The sequence below is a fragment of the Pyxicephalus adspersus genome, chromosome 6 (assembly GCF_032062135.1).
Source record: "Pyxicephalus adspersus chromosome 6, UCB_Pads_2.0, whole genome shotgun sequence".
Lineage (NCBI taxonomy): Eukaryota > Metazoa > Chordata > Amphibia > Anura > Pyxicephalidae > Pyxicephalus > Pyxicephalus adspersus.
Window position 1 is genome coordinate 94159680 of NC_092863.1, and position 19713 is coordinate 94179392.

A 19713-nucleotide genomic window follows, 5' to 3' on the forward strand; every position below is an offset into this window, starting at 1 on the left:
CATACTCGAGTCCGGACCGCGGTAATCCGCGATCGATGGCCGCGCGTACGTTCGCGCTTCCAGCGAGCGCGGATTTTATTGATGAATCAGGGGCATTATCTCTAATCTGATCTCAACCAAAAAAAAAGGTAGATCCATTGGGCCTGATTTATTAAAGCTCTCCAAGGCTGGAGAAGATACACTTTCATCTGTGAAGCTGAGTGATCCAGCAAACCTGGAATGGATCTGGTCCAGAATTCAAAACGTTTTCTAGCAAATAGCAAGAAATCCATTCTAGGTTTTCTGGATCACCCAGCTTCGCTGATTAAAGTGTATCTTCTCCAGCCTTGGAGAGTTTACATAAATCAGGCCCATTATTAATAAATAGGAGTTTGCAATGCGTATAGCTACATATTGCCACAAAACAACATTGTGAATGCAGCTGAACTCTATAGGGCCAGCACGAAAGCTAGGCATTTAGTATTTTTTGAAGAAAAGTGACCAGTGGAAGATGAGCAGATTTTCTCTTTCAATCTATTTTCTGTGAAATGTAACAACCAATTGATTTTAATAGAGTGTTTTTGGTGGTGGGGAGGTATGGTCATTTGGGGATAGAGTAGTATGTACAATCAAATATATCCACTCAGAATTCCATTTGCTTTTTATCTGGGGAAAATAATCAGAAGGGCAGAAGGTGTGCATGTGTGTGAAGTTTTGGGAACTCCAATGGGTTAGCCATCTGGATATTGACCAGTCAGTTGACTGCAAAACTGGCTGTAAACTTATTTGTGTGTATTAGGCCCTACTCATGGACCAACTGGCACTCTCATAATTTGAAAGTGAACCAATGGCTTTGTGATAACAAACACAAACAAGTGTATGACAAAAACATAATTGGCTCACAAATGAGTTAAATGGCGATGGCCCCAATTCAGCTCAGAAAAGGAGTTTTAAAAGTGGGCAGTGTGTGTGTGCGCGATGGGGTGGTGGTACAGAGAAGGAATTTGGTGAACATGAATTTAAAAAGTAAAAATTTGCTATGTTAAAATGAACATTTAGAAATTGTCAGTAGGCAAGTCCCTGATCATAGCACCTTTCCTCTCTAATCGCTCCTCAAAAATAACATTGCACTTCCTGTGTGGCAAACCAGTGCCTAAGCCTTAAATTTGCCTATATGTAGTGTTAGTATTTGGAGTAAAATTGGGAAAGCAAATCTCTGCTTCATGGCTGCCTCCACACAAGGCCTGGCAACTTAGAAATCAGTAAAGTTAAGCGGCAAGGAGACTAAAGAGAGAGTAATTCTTCGCCTTGTGCATATGTTTTTGGTACAGTTTCCAGAGTTATTTGTAATGAGTACAGCATAGCTGAAGTATTTGCAGGTCATTGACCTGTTTTACTTGTTACTTGGCATATCTCTTCACAGGGCTTGCAGACATCGCTCTATAGCCCTAGTACTGACTGCCACCTGCCACCTAAATGCCTTCCACTCATTTAGCTCTTAGATAATCCTCCCTTACAGTGAGCCATAAAACATGTATAAAGAGCAGTGCATTATCCCCACTCATTAAATAATTATGTTCTTGGATGCAGCTGTATTTATAGTACACTGCAAGATAACAGCTCAGCACAAGTTATACAACATTTCAATGCATGTTATTAGCAATTATCACCTCAGGAACTTGCCCTCTTATAGCCTACTGTTAGCTGGAGACAATGCTACATACTAGTAATTACTATAACTGCTAAAAGATACAAACAGTGTTTACACGTAAAGATAAATCTTTCATAATCTCCTATAAAAGCTTAGTTACTGCCTTGAGGGCCATGTTTTCCACAGACTCACAACAGAATGACAGCAAACACTTCTATATTTTATATGTCTTTAAACAATGACTTAGAGCCAAAAGTGCTTGGCAAGTGACATTCAGATTCTGTTTTCAGCTATAAAACTCAATTGTCTTTGGCTTTCCACTCCATATAATAGATAAAGGAGATGTGAAATATAACTAAAACAAAACAATGTCACCTTTCCCATATAGAGCAAAATAATAGCACCCCTGCAAAGGGGCCAGACAATACTATTGATACACTGTACCTTGTAAGCAACCTTCCAGCACTCCCTATTTACTACATTGCAGTCAGCAATAAAATCCATGGTGTTGATCGATGCCAAACATCATGGGGAACAGGGCTTTCACTCCCTCTGTAACAAGCAACTAGAGCAGCATGAAAGAACTAGTATGGTTAGCTTTACCAGGGTTAGGAGGAAGAAGACTTCCCTTACAAAGGCCCTGATACTTTGCCTTGAATAGGCAGTGCCACCTTGTAATAGCTTTGTATTGGTATGGGTTCCTTTCTTAAACCTTTAACTTTATATTTATTGGACTGACTCTACAGTCTGTGAGGTGGACCCATTACAACAGTACTTTTAACCAGGATGCAATGGAACCTTAGGGTTTCTCCAAAGGTTCTCTAGAAGTGATTCCTTAGCAATGAGCAATTTGTCCCTCTTAGGTCAGTTTATTTGACACCAATGATCTTTTTGACTATCTATATGGATGACATTCTTCCTAATGGCCAACAATGTAAGACTCATTCTTCCCACTGACCACCACTAATGTACAGGTAGTCCCCAAGGTAAGGATGTATGACATACAGACGACTCCTAGGCTTGCCTGCTCGCGTGTGTGCAGGATGGAGGCTTGATGGGGCGGAGGGGGAGGTTACCATGACTTGCAGAAGAAGTCTTTTGCTACACACAGGTTAGGTTGTGGGTGATCCTAAGGGCTAAGCTGTTCTGAAACCTCTTGTAACTTTTTAATGACCAAGACAAACTCTGCAGTTGTTTCGTTTTGCATGTTAAAGCACAGCTTGCTCCAGAAGTTATTGAATGTTAGGCTATATAAAAAACATTTTGTTTGTGATTAACTCACAGTGAGCATTTTATACAGTAACTGACCCCACACTGACCAATAATATGTTGAGAAAGACATCTGTCCTAATTGCATTCATTAACATAATGTACCTGTTCCCACTTACATACAAATTCAACTTAAGAACAAACCTACATTCCCTATATCGTATGTAAAGCAGGACTACCTGTATTGTACGCATTGAATATTGTTAATATTGTCAGGGACCTAAAAGTTTTTTCAAGGGTTCTCCCATGTAAAAAGGTTGAGAAAGGCTTTATTAGAGTTTAAGCTTAGTGGGTCTGGAACTGATGCCAATTGTGCAAAACACACAGTAAAACTCTGCAAATTAGTTACTTGAAACTTCAAGCACCCTATGACCTAAATAAAAAGAAGCTACATTATAACACAGCTGTACAAATGTTGCTACAAAGCTCAATACAACAATGAGCTCTCCTCTACCTGTAATTCCAACAATTGATTCAAAGGGCCTGATTAATTAAAGCTCTCCAAACCTGGAAAGAATGCACGTTCTTCAGTGAAGCTGGGTGATCCACCAAACCTGGAATGAATTTCTTTAAAGTCATTTGCTAGCAAATAAGCAAATGTTTTGAATCCTGGATCAGCTCCATTTCAGGTTTGCTAGATCATCCAGCTTCACTAATGAAAATGTATCCTCTCCAGACTTGGAGAGCTTTAATAAATCGGGCCCAAAGTCTGCACTTCATAAGAGGATCAGCTCCAAGCTTCATTTAACTGCAGATCTGCTTTTGATATAATAGGATACGTTGTGACAAGGACATAATTCTGTCAAGAAGTTTTCAAAACAGATTCTGTTCAACATTAATAAAATTTAGAAGGACATTGCCAAGTCAGTAAATTACAATTGTTGATGTGCTTTTTGTAAGACTGAATCAATGAAAACATTTCTGTATCTGTAATTAATGTATAGCTTGGTTTTAGTGATACTTCACTGACTGTATTTCATAAAATGTTTCATAGTCTATTAAAGATTAGTCACTAAAGTCATGCGGAAGACATTGTTTTCATTAAGTCTGTGCATACTGATAGACTTGCAGTGAGATAAAAAGAACAATATCTTGCTATTACTGAACTTTGAAAGAAGAAGAGCATGTACATTCTTTAATGCTGCCCTGACCTGCATATAACATAATTACAAAATAAACAAAGAAATAAAAGTTACCATACGCTGATTTATTTTATTCATATTATAAGAACTCCTCTAACATCATTTGAATCTAAAATAAAAATATAGCACAAAACAATTGTGGCCATGATCTGAGTTTCCGCAATTACTCTATAATTTGAGGCATGTTGACTAAAATTTTTCTTAGAGAAAAACACTATATATTGCTGATTATGTCCAAGGATAACAAATCCAAAGGTTTATCCAAAACCCTGAATGTCATGTTTTGATGTATCCTTTATTAACCCATATGACCCCTTTCACATTGTACCACATGCTCAATTGTGCTCCCAACTACTCCCATTCAACTGTATGACAGTGACTGGGAACGACTTTGACAGACGGCTTGTGCGTGGTTGAGTTTGTAATGATGTTTCTTGAAATGGCATGTAGCTGTGTAGTTGCTTTTTCTCCACCACAACTGCAAACACAAGGGTAACACGTGCAAACATGTTGGCTTGTGATGTGGTTTTTGCTGGAGGCAAAGCAGCAACTTGCTATGTGCCTAGTGCCTAATTTTCATGACCTCAAGTGTCCCCACTGGAGAGAGCTCTAAATATTTTGGTGGTACTGTCAAGGGGGCAGAAAACTATCACAAGCCTAGACACAGATTCAATAAACCCCTGACAGTGGGTTCATCTCAAAAGTTCTGGAGTTGTGCAATAACAAAATTAGTATTACAGATATTGGGTAACTATAGGATAAAATTACAAATATAATGTTAATACTGCCAGGAGATTTGTTACTTAACACCGACTTTGGACAAACGGCTTTAAACTGAAAGTTCAATACTGAAAAATGCTTACTAATAATATTTTAAGATGGGAAAATGCCCACAATTCATGAAATATGATAAATGCCCCGTTTATTTTAATGGGCTGTTTGAGAGTGTTTATGAACTTTTGTGGGCCTGTATGGGTTTAGCAACAAAAATTATTTGGCATTTGGAACAGTAAAGAAGTTAGGATAAAATATCTAAGGGTCCAGAGAGTGTGTGCTGGATACTAGATAATCACTGAGGGGGTAAGGAGAGATTGGAGGTGAAAAAGTAAAGAGCGAGCATGTAAAGAGACTCCAAAATGTAACCCTGGGACATCAACTTTTGCTCCCATATATAGGGAATGCAACATTTAAATTGTCCCCATAGGTCAACAGATTGTTCAACCACTCTGTAAAGTGGGCTGCAAATTTATGCTAAAGTGGGGGGCTTCTAAATGGATGTTGCAGACCTGCAATTCTTTGTGGTTGGTCGGAGAACCAAGACCCAGAAGTAGAAAACATAGGCTTAGAAAAACTAAAGACATTCTTCTGGAAAGGTACAAATAAAATGGTATATGAATCTTCCCCTTTGATGTTCCCTACTGTATTGCTGCCCCCAGTAGCATCCTTCATGTTAGCAACTGAAGTTGGTTTGAAGAACTTGTCCATTGAGCAAACAATTCTTGCAGGAGCATACTTAAAAGAGTTTTTATAGACAGGGCAAAAATAAGTGATTCCAAGAACTAGAAATTGCTTTGTTGAAACATAACTTGAAAGAGCAAAGAATGGAAAGTTTTCTGGCAAAACCTGGTGCCTAAGAGTCACTTCCAAGCTCATCCCACAACAGCTTGACCAACGGCTTGGTTACAGCGAAGGCTCAAAAGATAGCTGCGGTAGGGAGGTAAGGTGGGGTAGGGAGGTAAGGTAAGGTAGGGAGTCCACTGGCATCCTTCTAAAACAAGGTGGTATGCTGATAGTTGGAGGGGTTATACACAGATTTGCCAGCATCCAATATTCCTGCAAACAGTAGTATAAACCAAAGGGTTTACATTTTTTTTATGGCCCTCAATGGACGATAGAAAAGGAAAACAATCCTATTTTATGCTAGACTCCCTAACAGCCTGAAAATGATGCACCATTTTAGCCATATTTACCCTTTCACATCAGTGACATTTGGCATTGTCTTACCTGTGATTTCATCTCATATAATGTTGCATCCTCTGGTGTTGACTGTATCCCTTCATCCCATTTCTTAATAGCCTCAGAGTACCTGAAAACAGGATAAATTAAACTATATGACATATGTGAGCAGTTATGGTCATAAATAACGCATAAATAATAAATGGTTAGCAATATGCTGCAGCCATGTCTCTGCTTTGACTTGTCTGGCAATTTACAGGAGGAAGGAGACACAAGAAAAGCAGTGCCGGGACCAGACATAAGAGGCCCATGACTTCATTCTGTTTGGTTCATGTGAGAAAAAAAAAGTCTATTGGGAGAGTGGTTTTGCACAGGAGATGACAAGCAGAATACAAAGTGCTGTGACATCGAGCTGTAAAGATTGGAAAAGAAGATAACACTCTACAAATATTTCATTGTGCTTTTAAAAGAGCCAACCACCATAAGGCCCGTCTTACAGAAATGTTATATTATATATTATTATTTAATACTATCCTATTTTAGTAATAAATAGTATACTATTTATTACTATCTGCAGTACCATTCGTACTTACATCCTTGTCCAGACCCTTTTATCTCCTTTTCCTCCTTTTTGTAATTTGGTGGGTGTCTATTTTAAAACTCAGATCTAGGTCCTGGTATTGTCTTTGCTATTGGCCTGTGTGATGCCATCATGTCAATTCAAAGACCCTCCAAAATAAGGTTGTGGATGTCCAGGAACCCAGTAATGCAATTTAAAAAGATCTGAAATCAATCATTGTACTGTAAGGAAAATATTCTACACGTGGCATACTTTGTAAACAACAGCTAATTTGTTCAGAATTGATGGACCCAGAAAATTTACCATCTGATTCTAAAAGAAGAACGTGGGTGCCCAGCAACTAATCGCTTGACGCTAAAAAATGTCTACAAGAACCAAAAAAATGTATTGCTGAATCTGCAGGTAACTCCAACAAAATTTGGGGTCAGCTACATTTAGAAAAAAAATTGCATCAATTTAACCTAAATGGAAGAAGGTGTGCCAGAAAAAATGATTTGCTTTTTGAGGCTACAGCTTGCCATTACAAATACACAGAAGGACCAGACCTTCTGAAACAATGTGCTGTGGATTGATGAAGCAAAGTTTTATGTTCATGGTAAGTAATGGTAATGAAAACAAGATTTAAGAAGAACAACTGTAAAGCATGGTGAAAACAAATGTTATGGTTTAGAATATCTTAGTTGCTTTAGGGTTTGTGCACCTTGCAGTCACTAGATTAGACTTGCTAAAGGAATATAAGCTTGGGAAGTGTGTGTTGGTGGTGGCGGTGGTGGGGATTTTTAAAAGTGCAGCTCATGAAAGGAATCCCTTTGGAAGATATATGCAAAACTGTACCAGAAGTTAATGGAAACTTCCCTGTTAGACATGTGTCCATAAAGCAGGTCTCATCATTGAAAGATTTGCCCTCATCTCCAAAATGTTAGATTTCTGCTCACATTCGTTCTTGGTGACAATGAATGTGTGTCTCTAGGTGTCTCCAGTGGGGACATATACAGCAATTAAATCTTGACAGAGGGTCTGAGCCTATCTGCACTCTAGCTAAATCTATAAAGCAAAAGGGTTTGCCTAGAGCAAAATTTTAATATACAGAAATGTAGAGAGTGCATGCATGTTAATGTAATGCATCATTTCAAGACGACCATATAGTTTGATGAAGCACAAATGAATTCACTTGATCATGATAAGACTTTCCCCAACAGACTTCTTCCAGCTAATTTAAAATGTCCTGCAGCATAAAGCAGCTTTGTTCTGTGGCTATAAACTGGCTTAAAATGATGACTCTTGTTCCTTCAGCTCCACTTGCAGTTTGTCTTTGTACTATAAGGATTTGTTTCACCGAAATGTTTGCAGCTGAGCAGCCCGAGGCCAGGAAACACATTGGGTGCTCCAGGACTCAGTACTACTAACGTGAAATGAGCTGAAAGATCATTTTTGTGTACTTATCAAATTTGTCAACAAACACACCATCATATGTTGCCAAACCGCAGGGAAACATTACATTGACCAGACGCTAATCAGCTTTCCAGGAACAGCCATGTCAAACGCAAGCAAAAGAAGCCAGACTGACCGCTATACACACATAACTCCGTTGGTAAAGTGCAATTCCTGGAAGTATTAGAACCCTTGTCAAGTTTATACTGCTGTCTATGGATCCTTTTAGCAAATTTCCTCTCTAAGCAATAAAAATAATTTTTGTTCCCCATTTTTAGGTACCTTATCACCATAATAACACAGTTTGTTCCCTGGTTATCAGGCTTCCAAATACCGGTATTGTAATATATTTAAGGTGAAAATCAGAAGCTTCATTCACTTGAATGAGTATTTGGTACTATCTAAAGTAGGGATAAAGGGATCATATGATTGACATGCAAGGTTGTGTGCAAACAGCTGGGCACACTCTCTCAAAGGGGCCATTTTTTAATATATCCTTATTATGTGGGGTCATGCTGGGAGATGTTCTTTTACAGGTTACAGATGGGAAGAGGTTAAAAAATAAATATATAAAAAAAACACTCTTTCCAAAGAATCTGCATTAACACCCCCACCTTAGCTTATTACCTCAACAGAACAGATGATAAATGAACCCTTTATCTGCACCTGAGCAGTGAACATTGAAGGAGTTGTATGGAACCATGCAAGGATGCAGCAACTGGGTCCAACGCAAATCTATGAAGTCTCAAAGTGCTGCAGAGGGTTTCTGCCCAAGGTGAAGAAAACATTACGTGCAAAATAAGCAGCGATGTGGAGAGGAGAAACACAGCCAAATACTATATTCTTGTATAAATTTATAATTTGTAAAACTATTCCAGCGCTCCGTAACGGCCAGTTAACTGACCCTACAGGGCCCAACCATTTGGAATGTCTATCAACCAGGCTGCTAGAGTTTGACTGTAAGGTTAGTCGATTTTACGGGGCTGTTTATGCTGCTCAGGAAATGCTGTGAAATCTGAAATGTTGGCCTGTGTCATTCTGGATATCATCCCTTTCATGTTTACAACAGTATAAAGTTTCTGGAGATTGATACATAAATGTTCCAATATTCCCGAGTGAAAACACTGCACATTCCGACATTAATCACTTTCCCACTGACTTTTCCAGATACTACAGAACTTAGACAGCATGTTAATAATTGTAAGTAAATTATACTGGCAAACAGTGAAAGTGAATATACTAAAAAAGAGTATATTTATAAATATGCGCTAAGAAAAAAATGTATATGTAAAATTGAGTGCATAAAGAATGTATAATATTTATATATATTTAGTGGGAAGAAGCTGTAGGCGGGTGGAAGCCCGTGTTGTGACCCCACTCTTCAGTAACCACCCAAAAACAGCTGGGTGGTTATTGAAAAGTTCCAGGTGGTGCGCCCAGCTAAAAGGGGCTGGGGAGAACACTGTTATATACGTTGTAAACACAAAGCAAATGCAAATATATATATCTCTATACAGGAAGAATATATCTATATATGTAGATAAAGAAACCACAAAATAATTTCAGGCAAATGTAAAAAGAAAAGACATATCTTTGTTCATCTGAGCACCCCTACTCTGTCCTCCTCCATCTAGGACCATAAATGTCTGCTCTGCTCTTAAATTGTCCCAAACCATTTCCATTTCTCAAACCAACTATAGCTTTCAACTATAAAGAAGTTTGGGAGAGGCCATTTTCTCTGGTCCAGCATCACTGTGCACAAAGACAAGGATTGATGAGTCTGGTGTGGAGGAACTCAAGTGGTCTGTACAAAGCCCTGACCCCAACCCTAGGAAATATTTTTTGGATAAATTTAAATGGTGTCTGTGAGTCAGGTCTTCAAGTCCATGAACTTATAAATGCTTTGGCTGAACAGGGAGAAATTCCTTTAGACATACTCCATATTTTTGCTATATAATATATATTCCTAGTTCAAAAAAGTGCATAACAAGCTTTATTAAGCCTGCTCTGTAAGTTCTGGTGTATTGCAACACTGTCAGCGTTATCTTAAAGGCCATTATGAGGTCTCTGTTGATATTTCTACAAAGGGCAGCAAGATAAGAAGTCATTAAGGAAGTCATTAAGAGTGGTAATAAAATAACACTTCATAGGAGGAGAAGATATGAAGTAATAAGACTTTCATGAAATAAGACCTAACACTTAAATAACCATTTAATAAAACAAATTGATGATAATGATGATGATAATCCACATTTGTTATATTTTTATGCTTGCAAACTGAACATTTTAAGGTGAAAGTTAAATGATCACACCAAGCGTTTGTCATTTATCCAATTACTAGCATGCAAGTTCCATACCAATGGCAAAGGGTGCAGTGCCATTCAGTTGGGATGGCAACTTAATGTGGCTTAACAATGGCAGTTCAATGCACATGTAATTTAGCCACCCTACAGATAGATATATTTGTTTGTTGTGGTGCGCCAAGTTTGTGTCCGATTTTTGAATCAGCGCATTTTTTACTTTATATGAAGGGGTGGATAACCCTTTATATAAAGAAAAAAATGTGTGTTTTTTTTCACCTTCTGTATTTACCACCACGATGGTAAAAAGACTGAATGGGAAGCCTACAACTTCAGGGATACATATCTCACATATTCCAGCAGGCTGCTCCTTCTGCACATGGCCGATTTTGCTTTTAATGTATTAACAAATATTAATAATTGAAAGGTAATACACTGGACAGGTATAAAGAAGGTCTTAGTGTATCATAACTTTTTCATGATTCAAAAGAAAATTCTTAAAGGAATAATGGTAATTAATGCAAATTATATGGATTATATGGATTTTATTCCTTCTAATATACCATCACTCAGATATGTTTAGAAAAACTTGGCTTCATACTTACCTTCTACAATATAATTGAACCCATTTATTACTTTTGGTACCCTGGTTTTACTCTGGGGAGAAGGTTACTAATACTAGGCCCTCTTCCCACTGGTAACAATATTAAAATTACTACTGACAAACACAAAATAATATCCTTGGGAGATTTTTCATTACTCTCTAGTGGATTATTCCATGAGTTTTTACTTGTTATCACCGCAAGTATACTGTCAAACATATGTCCCCCAAAACCCCCTGAGAAAGCCTTCTAGGTGAAACGCGTCGGGGCTGAGACAAGATTTGACATGTATGATATTCTATCGCTGCTAATCATAGGAGGACTATGTTGAGTTTAGGCACTGTTTATTATTGTTTTCTTTAATGTTAAATACACAAACTACTGTTGTAACTGTTGCAAACTCCTAATGCAAATTAAAAAAATATATGCTTTTTCTTATCTTATCTTTACAAATTCAAAACCCCATTGTGTAGTTTTGCATGGCTGTAGCTGTACACCTATCTACCCTGGATCCTTCCTGCCGTTTGGTTTCCTAGTAAAAAATTAAGGTCCTGCCTCCTCATCCAAAACAGGGATGCTGGGAAATGCAGTCCGCCATCTGTTGTTCTTCCTACTTGTGTATTAAATGCAGTGTGCAAGCACATTTGGACCATAAAACCAAAAATCTTTTTACCACTTTGCTTCTATAGACAGTTAAAATTCACTCATTGCCAATTTGCCACTTTCCAATTTCAATTGATTGCCATTTGATTTTGCCTTGTTTAATTTTGGATTTAGTTTCAGTTAATTCACATATTTACAAAATTTCCACATGTTTACAATCTAGCTGTTATTTTTGTTTCAGTTTATTTTGCCTGCAATAGAAACTCTAAATTACATGACCTCTAAATGACTTTCCAAATGTTATTTAATCTAACAGACTACATCAAATTTCATGGAAAATAGAAGATTTCAAGCCTAGAATTTAGTGATCTTCCAGTGCAGCAGCTGTTTCTTGCCATAAAATGCTAAGGACTGTAGTCCTTTGGGGACCTAAAATCTTCTTTCAGTTACTATTAAATTCAATTTCAAGAATTCCCCTACAAAAGGAGTACTACTTTTTTAGACTTTTATATATTCATTTAAATCTATAAAGTGTGGTCATATTACGCAGCACTTTACAAAGGGGCTCACAATCTAATGTCACTACCATAGTTACAGTTAGGACAGTTACATTTGAACAGAGACAACTTTTTTTTTAATTTTGTTTCTGTACATTACCACAATTAGTTTTAAATGAAACAACTCAGATGCAGTTGAACTGCAGACTTTTAGCTTTAATTCAGTGGGTTGAACAAAAAGATTGCATAAAAATGTGAGGAACTAAAGCTTTTTTTTACAAGTGGTTCATTCATTTAAGTGATTCATTTCAGGGGCTCAAAAGTAATTGGACAATTGACTCAAAGGCTTTTTCATGGGCTGGTGTGGGCAATTCCTTTGTTATGTCATTATCAATTAGGCAGGGCGCTTGTATGTGGAAGATTTTGCTGTGAACAGAAAACATGCGGTGAAAGGAGCTCTCCATGCAGGTGAAACAAGCCATCCTTAAGCTGCAAAAACCCAAGAAAGCTATCAGAGAAATTGCTATAATATTGTGTGTGGCAAAATCCACAGTTTGGTACATCATGAGAAAGAAACAAAGCACTGGTGAACTCAGCAACGCTAAAAGACCTGGACTTCCATGGAAGACAACAGTGGTGGATGATCACAGAATCATTTCCATGGAGAAGAGAAACCCCTTCACAACACCCAACCAAGAGAACAACACTCTCCAGGAAGTAGGCGTATCGATATCCAAGACTACCATAAAGAGAAGACTGCATGGAAGTAAATACAGAGGGTGCACTGCAAGGTGCAAGACACTCATAAGCCTCAAGCATAGAAAGGCTAGATTGGACTTTGCTCAAAAACATCTAAAAAAGCCAGCACAGTTCTGGAAAAACATTCTTTAGACAGATGAAACCAAGATCAACCTTTACCAGAATGATGGCAAGAAAAAAGTATGGAGAAGGCCTGGAACAGCTCATGATCCAAACCATACCACATCATCTGTAAAACATGGTGGAGGCAGTGTGATGGCTTGGGCATGCATGGCTGCCATGGCACTGCGACACTAGTGTTTATCCATGATGTGACACAGAACAGAAGCAGCCGAATGAATTCTGAGATGTTCAGAGACATACTGTCTGCTCAAATCCAGCTAAATGCAGTCACATTGATTGGGAGGCGTTTCATAATACAGATGGACAATGATGGACAATGAGTTTATTAAAGCAAAGAAGTGGAATATTCTTGAATGGCCAAGTCAGTCACCTGATCTGAACCCAGCATGCATTTCACTTGTTGAAGACTAAACTTCGGACAGAAAGGCCCACAAACAAACAGCAACTGAAAGCCGCTGCAAAAAAAGGTCTGGCAAAGAATTAAATTAAATTAAAGTTCAAGACTACAGGCTGTCATTGCCAGCAAAGGGTTTTCAACCAAGTATTATAAATGAACATTTTATTTCCAGCTTATTATTTTGTCCAATTACTTTTGAGCCCCTGAAATAAGGTGATTTTGTAAAAAAAAAGTCTTTAGTTCCTCACATTTTTATGCTATTTTTTTGTTCAAACCACTGAAATAAAGCTGAAAGTCTGCAGTTCAACTGCATCTGAGTTGTTTCATTTAAAAGTAATTGTGGTAATGTACAGAACCAAAATTAGAAAAAGTTGTGTCTGTCCAAATATCTATGGACCTAACTGCATATATCATTAACACAGTCTAAGGCTAATTTGGGTGGAATTCAATTAACCTAACTGCATGTTTTTGAGAAGTAGGATGAAAATTCAGTGCCCAGAGGAAACCTATGCAAGAAAAACTGCAAGTAGCATCTTAGCTGAGATTTGAACTTTGGACCCACAGCTGCAAAAGCAAGATTGCTAGCCACGGAGCCAACAGTATTGCCCCAACCTTTGTTCTTGTAAGTTTTTTTCATAACACGGGTAATACAAGACGATCATCAATACAATAGCAAGATCATAATCAAAAGTGCAACATTAAATTCACTAAATCCCATTTCCACTGCACAGGTAGACCCTCAAAACTGAAGCCAAATAATAATAAAAAGGCACATTCAGCGTTGAGGGGATTGTGTTAGAAGGATAGTCCCCCTTTCTTCACAATCTTATATTTATGTTTCCTTCAACCCCTGCCTATCTGTTCAGTGTCTGAAGCCAAAGAAAAATATCAAAACCTTCTAGGTAGGAAGAAGCATATCTCACATAACTTAGCGTAAGGTATGACTACAGCACCACCTGGCATTTGACTGGTAGGGGTGCAAAAGAAAGATAGTAAATATTTGGAGGTTTTCATCAAACTAAACCTGTTTCCTTGGGTCTTTATAAACTATGCACAAATTCAAATTAAAAAATATATTAGGCCAAGACTATTATTTTTAGTTTCAGAAAGGTTTAACCCTTGTCCATAATCATTATGCAGACATCTCTTAATGTCCTATTCTGGAAAAACAGCCAAAAAAAAACTGGAAACAATCTTTATAACCCCGATGGAAATCCTTGATCAGACAGCTGCTATTGGATGATTTTCTCTTCCTTAAAAGAGTTGTAAAATTTTGAGTTTTCTCCAAATCTCTGTGTTGACAATGGTTACCAGGCCAAATGTCACAAGAATTAGGACACAGATGACAAAAAAACATGGCAGCATTTCTAAATATTGGCATAAAAGCATTTTTAAGTGGTTGAACGACTAATAAAAATGTGAGCTATAGGAGAAAAGTTTGGGAAGATATGTCTACAACATGTTCTTAGAAAGCAGTATTCCTTTTCCCACTATCGTCAGTTGTAAGACAACATAATTCTAAGATATATAACTTGACATTAGGATGGTTTACATTGACTTATCTCTTACAGAAAAATTTTCACTTATCTCCCTGGCAAGCACATACAAAGAGCTCTCATATACTACGTTCTTCTCATACATCTCTGTGCCCTAAATCTTACGTAAATCCACATAATACAAGCTACAAAAACAAACCTATCAGTAAGATCTATAGTACCAGAGTACGTAGTCTCATGGTATTTCACTTTAAATACATTTTCTGATGTGTGTTTAGGAATGGGGTGTGATGTATCTTTTAAGGTCAAGCTTGACGCAATTTAGCAGTATAAAGCAAATCCTCGTATGGGGTTAATAGAGCAAAAGAGAAAAATAAAGTTGTAAAGCCGGAGAACTTAAATAAATCTGTTTTCCATAGGATGCAGTTAACCCCCCCAATACACTACCATTATCAATGTTCCAGGATATCAGACCCCATTGAGCTCTAATACACAAACCTTGACTTCTGTTGAGAAAGTTGAAAGCTGGTCTGCCACAACAACAACTAGTTTTATAATGTAATGGGCCAAGGCCCTATTTATATAGTTCAGGGGTATGTTTTCTTTGCTAACTGTGCCTTCGAGTCCTATTAGTTGATAAGTGTAATAAAATGTTTAAACAGAAATTATTAAATTATTATTGAATCGATCATTCTTATTCCCAAGAAACATCTGTAAATATACATTTCTGACATTTACATTGGAGCTATAGTCCTTTCTCATATTAATAGCTTTTTAACAACCAAGAAATGAAACACACAAGAGGCAGATCATCACAGACAGTCATTGTCTGTTTATGGTATTTAGTAATACACTTTATTTTTTAAATATAAATTTATTAAGACAAACAGCAGCCTCAGATGGTCCAGGAGTTGGTTTGAGATGGAGTACATCTTGCACCTCATCTTTGGTGTTTTACAAGATTTAAAAGACACAGTGATTAGATGGTCTGCTGTACAAAGTAAAAGCTAAATTTCTTTTTCCATTGGGCCTTGCAGCCTGGTCAAGGAGAGTGATGGGAAGGTTTCCTGCATAGCTTGTTCCTTTATGCAATAAAGACTTGCCTGGTGTCATTTTTTTTCATACATAGTAGATGTATGCTATGTAGGGGTGAAATCCCATGAGATTTGAGCACCTGCAACTTTCTGGGAAATATGACATATAACCTGACTTTGTAAAAAGCAGTGATTTTGGAAGAGGGAGTGCAAAGGTAAAAAATCAATTTAAAATCTAGTGGAAGGTCGACTTTAACGTCTACATAGGATGGATTGGCCCTGATTTATTAAAGCTTTCCAAAGCTGGAGTGTACACTTTCACCAGTGAAGCTGGGTGATCCAACAAACCTGGGATGGATCTGGTCCAGGATTCAAAGCATCTAGTAGCAAATAGCAAATGACATTGAAGAAATCCATTCCAGGTTGACTTGATCACCTAGCTTCACTGGTGAAACTGTATTCTCTCCAGTCTTGGAGAGCTTTAATAAATCAGGCCCATTGTGTTTTCCTGGAACAACAAACAACTCATGCTATGTTGATCTCCGTGGGCTTCATTTCATTGTACACATGGGGCTAGCATTATACTTCACTCAGTCAACAAGCTTCTCTGGCACTGTGGTTCACAAAAGTCCCCCAATGGCATTATAACAAAAGCTTTCTCTATTAATGGACAAATTTCCCCGTTGTAGAATTTAGAAATGGCATTACAAATTTCCTACCAGGTTTTCAATCTGATGAGAGAGAAAAGCCGTTTCTATTTGGTTGCTGGGTAAGAGCTCCTGTTTGTGAGGGTGAAAAGGCTGGGGTGGTGCATGGCTGTACATTTGACCATAGAGCTGATGTGACACTTGCATAGTTAGTGTGGAATTTCGTTGAACTTACCACTCTGTGGAAAAAGTTTTTTATGTGCTGGTATTACTGGAGCAATACAAGTGGTCTATGTAATCTGAAACTAAACAAACTGAAAATCAAACCATATAGAAGGATGTTTCACGACCAAGGTGCAATGGAACCCTAGGGTTCCTCCAGAGGTTGCTAGGGGTTCATTTCAGCAATTTTTGCCAGTTTAATTGATGCCAATGACCATTTTAGCCATCTGTAATGGTGGCATTCTTCTCACAGGCCAGCAATATAAGAAGTATTCTTCCAATTACCCATGTGGTAACGTAAGTGAGCTGTGAATATAGTAATTATAGTAGGGGTTCCTTAAGACCTGAAAGTGTTTTCTAGGGCAGTGGTCGCCAACCTTTTTGGTCCCGCAGACCACTAAAATTACCGTCTCCTGACTGCGCATGAGCGGGGAGCCGGGTGTCACTCCCCCACAGTGACATAATGGCATAGCCCCCCCCCCCCCCCCACTTCCCAACCTAGATTTGAGCCTGCGATGGGAGAGTGGGCGGGTTGTGTCCAGGGACACAGCCCACTCCCTTCCCTGAGCCTGGGATTTGTACGGGAGACATAGTCCGCGGCTCTGGCCAGTGCGTCTCCCCAGCGGGGTCCTTCTTCTGAGCCCACTTGGGCCAGAGCCGCAGACCACCAAAATATTTTTGCCGACCACCGGTTGGCGAACCCTGTTCTAGGGTTTTCCCACGTTAAAAAGGTTGTGAAAGGCTTCTTTGTAGTAAGATATTTGGCTTTAGCCATCCAAAAGACCAAGCTTGTAAAAATGTAAAATAAAAATTAACTAAAAACTAAAAATAAACAAATATGGTGTTATGAAACAAGAGCTTTGCACTGTTGGTACCCATCGCCATACGATCTCTATACATAATGAGCATTAATTAAACATACAGAGATCTCTTAAGTCGATAAAACATCATAAGCTTCAATCCCTAAAAGCAAACAATAACAGAGATAACTGTCCGGACTGCTGAAACCTCATGTTTCCGACATTAGAGGTCCGTATGATACGCTGCATGCTTAAAGCACTTTTTTTATGGAAGAATAAACAGAAAATTTCAATTTGCTTTAAGTGGTTGGTTCTTTTTGTGACAAGCTCTGGACAATGCACGCTCAGGGTAACCAAACATTAGCGAGGGCGCTTCCTGTTTTTAATGGAATGTTATCATACAATGTTTTAATGCTGTGGTTTTACCCTGTCTAGGATGTACATTAGATGGAGAAGGGAGATAAGATACAGCGATTAACATTTCCACTTTACTTATATGGCAAATGAAAATGTATCCGGAGATCTGAGTTGCTATAAAACAGGCCTTGTAATGGTTGAATACATGTATTAAGATGTTCGACAGAGGATGGAACATTGTGGAACCTCTTGAAATAACTTTCAGGTCCTCAGGGAACCTCTAATAAAATTACTATATCCACAGCTCACAGTATATTAAGGTGGTGGTCAAGGAAAAAAATGTTACCCTCACTGATAGCCAAAAAGTTGGCGTCAGGTAAACTGACCTGACAGCCACAAATTGCTCATTGCTCAAGGAACCACTAATAGCCTCTGGAGGAACCCTATGATTTCACAGAACCCTGGTTGAGAAACACTGCTCTGGTGGGTCAGGTACAAAAATCTAAATGGCGATTGTCTTTTTTATAAGACTGTAACTTATAACTCTTATATCTTTTATGCAAACTGCACAGTTGGGTCTTTGAACCCACTGAAGACCACCCAGCGTAGTTCAAACAGAAATAGCTGTTCACCATAGACAAGACTGATGTATCAATGTTAAATAAAAATGCCTACAAGTCTATTAACTGCAACTAGTTGAGTTGTTTTAATACATTTTACATAGACATTTTTAGAATATACTCTTTACGGTCTATCTAAAGTCAATCTTTTATTTTAGTTTGGATAACAGAATAAAAGGATTAGAATCCTGTGCAGTTTTATTGCTGTCTGTATCCCACTTGGGGAAATACATGCATTCCTCCTCCTGAAGACCATTGTTATCAGAATGGAAAGTAAGGGAATATCCAAAATCGACAGTTGTTACCAGTAAAGGATTGGAGGGGAAATCTTGCACTGTTTTGGCAACAACTAGGAGTGGATTTATCCCACTTCCTAAAGTTTCTCAAAACAGAAAGTGATGAAAAATCTACCTATTTACATAAAGACAGCAAAATGAAAAATTTGGAAGAGTTTTAATATCCCCAGGGCTATCCAACACTAAAATTATTTCTAACTGGACAATCATCTGTTGAATGTCCCTTTCATAGTACCACTTTTGGCCCTCTTTTTAGGCAGAGCAATACCCAGTATATATTCATCCATCCTTGTTCCGTCACAGGTACAACCATGTAGTTCCCTTCATCACTCTGATCTTTGGCTATCCTGATTGGCCAGGCCAGGATGACGTAACTCCCGTGCAGGAGCATTGGAGCTCATGGACTCCCAGGACCCACAGGAATGTGCCAGGTATCCTTGTAACCAATGATCAGCTCAGCTAATTTTGACAGATGAGGAGAAGATTAGGCAGGTAAAAATGATTACTGCAGAAAGGACATAGCTGGTTCCTTTTTGCAATAAAGAAAATGGAAATGTAGGGGTGAAGTCTCATGAGATTTGAGCACCTTCAACTTTCTGGGAAGTATGACATATATCCTTGAAAGCTGTGGAGAAGAGAACTGCTACATCATCCTCACTCTACTCAAGGTAAGGAATAAGAAAGTAAAAATGTCTTCGTAAAAAGCAGTGATTGTGGAAGTGGGAGGGCAAGGGATAAAAATCAATTTAAAATCCAGTGGAAGGTCTACTTTAACGTCTTCATTGGATGTATCGTGTTTTCCTAGAACAACAAACAAATCGTACTATGTTGATCTCCGTGGGCATTATTCCATTGTACACATGGGGCTAGCATTACACTTCACTCATAGTCAACAAGTTTTTCTGGCACTGGAGTTCACAAAAGTCCCCCAATGACATCATAACAAAAGCTT

The 19713-nt window shown here is 38.2% G+C and overlaps 1 protein-coding gene across 1 annotated transcript in view; it reads right to left on the reverse strand.

Annotated features, from left to right (window-relative positions):
• TTC33 (tetratricopeptide repeat domain 33) overlaps nt 1-19713 on the reverse strand; it is a 156300-nt gene that overhangs the window by 59832 nt on the left and 76755 nt on the right. Inside the window, exon 3 of the mRNA XM_072416635.1 lies at nt 6046-6127. Coding sequence (XP_072272736.1) covers nt 6046-6127 — 82 coding nt within the window. The remainder of the gene's footprint in view (nt 1-6045; nt 6128-19713) is intronic.